At 35.2% G+C, this 6,963-nt stretch overlaps 1 protein-coding gene across 1 annotated transcript in view; it reads left to right on the forward strand.

Moving 5' to 3' along the window:
* Positions 1-5,913: 5,913 nt before the first annotated feature.
* LOC113098889 (Y-box-binding protein 2-A) overlaps positions 5,914-6,963 on the forward strand; it is a 6,693-nt gene continuing 5,643 nt past the window's right edge. The window contains exon 1 of the mRNA XM_026263943.1: positions 5,914-6,249. Coding sequence (XP_026119728.1) covers positions 6,198-6,249 — 52 coding nt within the window. The 5' untranslated portion in view covers positions 5,914-6,197. The remainder of the gene's footprint in view (positions 6,250-6,963) is intronic.

The raw sequence follows: 6,963 nt of genomic DNA on the forward strand, positions 1-6,963 counted from the left end.
GTTTAAATGTAGATTTTTATTTGAGTTGTTTCTTATAAATGAAATGATCTAATTCTCTAATGTATATCTTAATATACAGTTTTCTTAAAATAGCTTACTTATCTGGACAAATGTATGTGCATTTAATGTGTGTTTTATCATACTCTGTCTTTAGTTCTTTAACTTGTATCTCATAAAGGTGTGTGTTTGCTTTAGCTCTTTAGCTACTTAAGAAAATTAAAATCTCTCTTTCTAAACAAGTATAAACTAAAAACACCCATCTCTTTCTCTCTTCAGGGGAAGAAATAATATCTATACAGAGAGGTTGCAACTTACCTGCGCTTAACAGATGCACCTCCTGCTGTTCCCTGTTTCACTGTCCTTTCTGTAATTCTGATTTTTTTCAAGCCCTCAAAGAAAAGTAAAGTACAAACTCATCTTAAGCTTCACTTTTCTAGGGCAGTCGTCCATGAAGGTAGCATCATTTATGATTGATTTTTATTTTATTTTTTTCTAAAAATGTAATGAATGTTAATGTTAAATGGATGCAAGATTGATGTTTTAGTTTACTCAAATTTACTCATGTCAGCATTGTATAGGAGAGTCTACAGGAGTCATGCAGAATCTACAGGACCAGGGTCATGCTGTTCAGAAATAAAAGTCATGGTGTTAATAAATATTTTTGTGAACAACAATATTGTCTCTTTCTTTTAAATTACCCTTGGAATTTTAGAAAAGGGTTAAATTGTGTTTGTCTTCATAAAATGCTATGTAGTACATGTTTTGTAGCTGTATGACGACCAATTGTGAATTGTACAGTAGATATTTCATTTAGGATGCAAATGATTACACAGTACTGTATGTCTAATGGCCTAAATATGGTTAATATCTAAATATAGCTTAATATAAATTCACAACATCATATATCAGTCAGTCTCCTGTATATAAAAACAGTTTATAAATAAATATAAATAATACATTTTACAGTAGGTCATAGGTCTGCTCTGCAGCCTCCCCATATAGTGTTATTCGCCGTATTTCCTTCTCCCCCTACTGGACGCATGAGGAACAACAGGGGCGTAAAACTGCTTGGGGCGTAAAACTGCTTGGGGCCTATATCGAGAAGGGTATTCCTGCACAACCGGAGGCTGCAGTTACAGGACCGCAATTCTGTGACCGCAGCTTTAGGACCCTAGTATTTTGGTGACAGCGCCACCTACTGTACTGAATCAACACTAATTAAAGATGGACGACGTGGACAGCAACCAGACGGTGAGTATCGATATTTAATTAAGTTTTATCTTATAACGTTTCAACGGTGCAAAATTTACATAGTGAGAACTGCTACCTATGAATTAATAATTAATTCACACCAAATTAAGAATTTGTGAGCTAGTTTTATTAATTACTACGACGTTAATTTGTGGCTATGATTTCATAAATCTTAATTGTGTTTTAATGACGAAGTATTATAAGTGAATCTAGCCTGCACATTAATTAAACTTATCAGATGACAAGAGCATGGTTGATGTAAGATTTGTAAGATTTACATGCAGCTTAATGTATTAGTGTGAATACTGGCTTAATAGTCACTGTTTTACCATATTTATGTATAAAATATATTTCATAATTAAACTGAACTGACTGCCTAGTTGCAGTATGTTTTAGCCTGTTGTTTTGGCATTGTTTTGCAATGATAAATGAGGCATTTGGCAATTTTAATAGTTTGTTACAATTTGGCCTAATCTGCAGGTCTACTCCACATACAGTTATACATTGCTATCATGTGTTAGTTTCTGTCATGTTCTGCATGGCCAATATGAAGTGATTTTATGGATTCGATTAGGCTCATTGTAGGACAGATGATTAATAAAGGCACTAGGGATATTTTCATGATCTCTCACTTTTCCAAGATACATATAACAATCCAAAAAGGGAGATCCCTGCCCGAATTGAAGAGATGCACCACATGCTGCAAGGACTTTCACTTTATATATATATATATATATATATATATATATATATATATATATATATATATATTCCAGTTGAATATGTTAAACAAATGTTTATTATTTATCTCTCTCTGTCTCTCGCTCTCTCTTTCTCTAAAGTTGAAGCCTACAGCCATTCTATCCATGCAGCAACTGATGGAAAAGGGGTTCACTTTGGTGCCGTTGTCACAAAAATGACATGTATATACTGTACAGACCAAGAGTTTGGACACACCTTCTCATTCAAAGAGTTTTCTTTATTTTCATGACTATGAAAATTGTAGATTCACACTGAAGGCATCAAAACTCAAATAGCCCTTGATGCCTTCAGTGTGACTCTACAATTTTCATAGTCATGAAAATAAAGAAAACTCTTTGAATGAGAAGGTGTGTCCAAACTTTTGGTCTGAACTATAATATATATATATATATAAATATATATATATATATATATATATATATATATATATGTATGTATGTATATATGTATATAAATAAACATTCTTGAATCATTCTTGTGTCTTGCCTCTCAACAACTTTTAAAATATTGGCAGTAATTTAGTGACTCCATACGCTGATTCCAACTTTAACTTACCTGATAATGAGCTAATTCACCTTAAGGAAGTGAATCAATATACTGTATAATTCAAGAGACTTTTCAAGAGACAATTCAAGACTTTTAAGTTTCTTCATTTTTTACAATTGTTTTAACATTGATATACATCAATTTTACAAAATTTATATTTCATTTATATTTTTTGTAAATTCATGTAAAAAAAATTGTAAATTGTGACTCAAAGCACACTTAGTAATTTAACTCTGCTGCTTTTTTAATCAAAAATCACATTTAAAAACATGCTACTGAGATTAATATATTGATGCTATATACAAAGTAACGTGACTGCAAACTAAACCAACAGGATACTAGAACTGCGTTCCTGAAACCAAGTATCCCAGAGTGCAGTCTGGACGATGGGGCGGGGCGACACGTTGGGGCGGAGCGACACGTGTCGCCCCGCCCACCTCAGCGGTTATTGGTTTATGATTAAGATGAGCTTATTGGTGTACAGATGAGTGACGATTTTACAGCTTATTGGTATAGAGAATTATGACGCTATTAGCAGGATTGGAATGCGGAAGTAGACACTAAGATGAATAAACTTTTAATATAAATTAAAAAGTGAATATACATGTTGTGTTTTTGCATTTATTGTTGCATTTCCGTAACATCCCGTATAAATACAAAGAGTTTTGGATTACGACGAACAGAATAAAAATAAATGGTCTACTCCCTCAATGGCTGTAGTGTAGACGCTACCTCGGCATTACTCGCTGGTTTGAAAATGACACGGCAATATTATGCGAAGTATGGTTATGTAGATAGTCATGGAGTACCTTGATTTATATATTCAAATAATATATACATACATATATATGTGTGTGTGTGTGTGTGTGTGTGTGTCGTGTGTGTAACAAATTGTCACCACTCTCTGAACGTCACCAATAATATTCTGAACATTCCCTTGGCCCCTACGAAAATTTACTATGGTTCTGCTACAGTAACTATAGTAAAACTATGGTGTTTTTATAATTACAGCTCACAGTAATTAATGTGCCAACAAATATTTTTACTACAATAAATCCATGGTTACTTTTTGCAAGGAAGGAACTATACAGGTTCTAAAGAACTTGCCCAAAAACACTTGTTACTTTCTGTTATTTGTTTTCTGAACTGCACTACTGAAAACCTCATTAATCCTCACAATCCTGTCACAACTAAACTAAGAATCCATTATGAGCAATGCATAGCAAATCATGTTATCATCAAATATGAGAAACCTTAAAGAATGATAGACTGATGTAAATGACTGAAACCTGTTGTCATGCACGTGTTTTCCATAGCTTTTTTATTAAAACATTATACAGTGCAAAGTTTAACTTTAAATTACATCAATTAATAATCAAAACCAGTTATTTCCCTTCAATGAACTTAACACACAAATGTGTTTCATGCCGCAAAAAAAAAAAAAAGTCCTTGGAACAAAATCCTGTGTAAACAAAAGCCCAGAAGATCACCACGCCGGTCTCTTCCCTGTACCCTGGTGGGTTAAACTTGAAAAGGGCTCTGCACTGCAAGCGTTCCCTGATGCTGTACATCCGTCTGAACTCGTTCCGGTCAGGAGACAGGAGGACAATTCTTCCAGTTGGCCACAACTTATAGTGTAAAGACAAAATACATGAAAGATAATAATAATAATACAAAAAAAGTTTAACAGCCTTCTACTACAAAATTCAATTGGAGAATGAGCATTAAACGGGGAAATCTTACTCTCTAGCCAGGCAAACTGTGCCTCTTTCCGAAAAACTTCGGAGCACAACCCTAAACCATCTGCAAACCAGAGAAAGTGTCAAATATGCAGAGTCACCCGCCGACAAAATAACTTCCCTGAGGATTTCCAGTGGAAGCTGTTGAATCAAAAACATACATAGGTTTATTTATATATGTATATAAAAGTTATTAAACATTATATAAACACTGAATACAGACAACCTTGCTTTAAACAAACTCTCATTAAAAACTCTATAGATTGTTGTCACAACTGCATACTCATTCTTTTATAATAACACTAATAAAATGTTAATATATACAGTACTGTGCAGAAGTATTAGTGTTAGTATTTTCACATTGAAAAAAAAAACTGTTTTAAGCCAATTATTTATATCTTTTGCTGCTGTGTGTCAGTAGGATATATTAGTTTACATTTCCACACATTCATTTTGCCATTAATTGTAATAATCCAGTGAGATATTTGTATATATTTGTATGCACGATCCACATGAAGATCTTTTACATTGAATATAAATATTTCTATCTTATATGGTGAACAAAATCCACATTAGATCGCAAACAGAAGTTATTTAAAAAACTTGCTGCTGTCTGAAAATGAATTAAGCTGAAATGTTTTTAAATGTCCTTGATGCTGATGTTAATTGATAGTTATATATTAAATAATCCACAGTATTGACCAATATAGTACTTGTACATAATACCAATTTCACATCTGAACAACTATGTAGCTGTAATAACTAAAATACCTCTGCATGTACACACATATGTAATTATTAGTTCTTAATGAATGTAATAACCTGCTTTGCTGGACTCTGCCTGAAGACATGGTGAATGGTGAAGTTCTCCTCAGTGGTTGAGCTCTAAAAGAACAAATGTCAAGAGGTAGGTATATTGCTAGATATAGTACAGAGTAATGTTTCATGTAGCAACATTCAAACAGCTACATACATTTGCGGAGTAAAGCTGTCCAGGAGAACAGAACACCACCACCTCCTGATCATGTCATCCTGAAAAATAATAATAATACACACAAAAATCATGCATGTCCGTTCAAATAACTTGACAAATGTGATGCCATACCTCTGTAAAATCGAACCTATGAACTAAAGCCATGTACAGAGTGTACTGTTACAATCCACAAAGAACAATAAAATGAGCAATTTATAACAATTATTAACAATAATTATTCAAATTGAACGTACCATGGATAAATAAATGATCGAACATCGCATTTCATATTATAAGATATTTACACAACCACTTTTACTCACCTCAAGCAATCAACGGAATAGCGTTATTACTCTGCTGCTGTAGTTGCCACCGTTCTGTTTGTTTCAACGCAAACTGCCCCCTGCTGGCTCGGAGGAAAATGTCAAAGGCGGGGAAAACAAATATGGGCGGGGCGACACGTGTCGCTCCGCCTCGAAGTGTCGCCCCGCCCCATCGTCCAGACTGCACTCTGGGGTTACTCCCTGAAACTGCAGCCATTGCTATATTGGCCAGTACGGTAGGTGGCGCTGTCAGGAAAAACTAGGGTCCTAGAACTGCAGCCCAGATCTGCGGTCCTGAATCTGCAGCCTCCGGTTGTGCAGGAACATACTTTTGGGCCTATATCTACCGGCTCCAGGTCTGCAGCCTCCCCATATAGTACATTTCAGGCGATGCCAGGCGCATCTCAAACAAGCCACTCCGCTCCGCTCAAATGCTCTGCTCCCAACTGATCGCGCGAGAATGAAGTTGGAAATCACTGATTGGTCGCTTGAACACCAATTAAATCTATCCTTCCTGAAAGGGAATCGGGATAAAAAGTTTGAGGTGGACACACGAGTAAAAGTCTGGAGAGTCGAAGGGAAAGGGTTAACTCCAGAGAGAAGATGAGTGACATAGAGGCATCCGAGCAACCTCAACCAGAGAGAAAAGTTATCGGTAGGCCCATGGGTTAAGTGACTAGCCACAATGATACTTACATTTATTTAAGACACATTGCATATAGTATAATACACGGTGTGAAACGCAACTGACAGGCTTTACTGACAAAATTGCTTTTTGCAAATTGCATTTATCAGCGGTTTTTTCTGATCTTTATGTTTTTCTTTACACAGTATCGTCTTTAAAATAATGGTATGTTTTTTATTTTTATTTTTATTTTTATTTATTTTTTTATGGCGGACTGAAATAAAGTTGATTTCAACACTTCCGCGTGTAACTTTGTATGGATAGTGTCGAGAAAGATCTAACGTAGATTTAAGCTTTTAAGAAACTAAGTTTACCGTCATCCAATTTGAAACTTATTTTACCATTTAGTAACCTTTCACTGGACAGTCTGTTTGTCTCTTGCTGGGATTTAAAATGCTGTTTCAGTAATTCAGAACCGGCATAAAGATTAATGAAAGGAACATGCCTGGTAGGATCTTAAGTTGTTCATGTTGGAAGCAGACTGTTTGTGCTTCTAATATGCAGTTAAATCCCTCCCACATAAAGCACACGATGACAGCGCGCAGAAATGTGGGTTTTTCGCTGTCGATTTGTGCTACCCATCTTTTCAAAGACCGGTAAGTTGGCACAAATCGATAACGAAAAACCCACATTTCTGCGCGCTGTCACCATGTGCTTTATGTGGGTGGGATTTAACTGCAGGTG

The sequence above is a fragment of the Carassius auratus genome, unplaced genomic scaffold (assembly GCF_003368295.1).
Source record: "Carassius auratus strain Wakin unplaced genomic scaffold, ASM336829v1 scaf_tig00216727, whole genome shotgun sequence".
NCBI classification, from domain to species: Eukaryota; Metazoa; Chordata; class Actinopteri; order Cypriniformes; family Cyprinidae; genus Carassius; species Carassius auratus.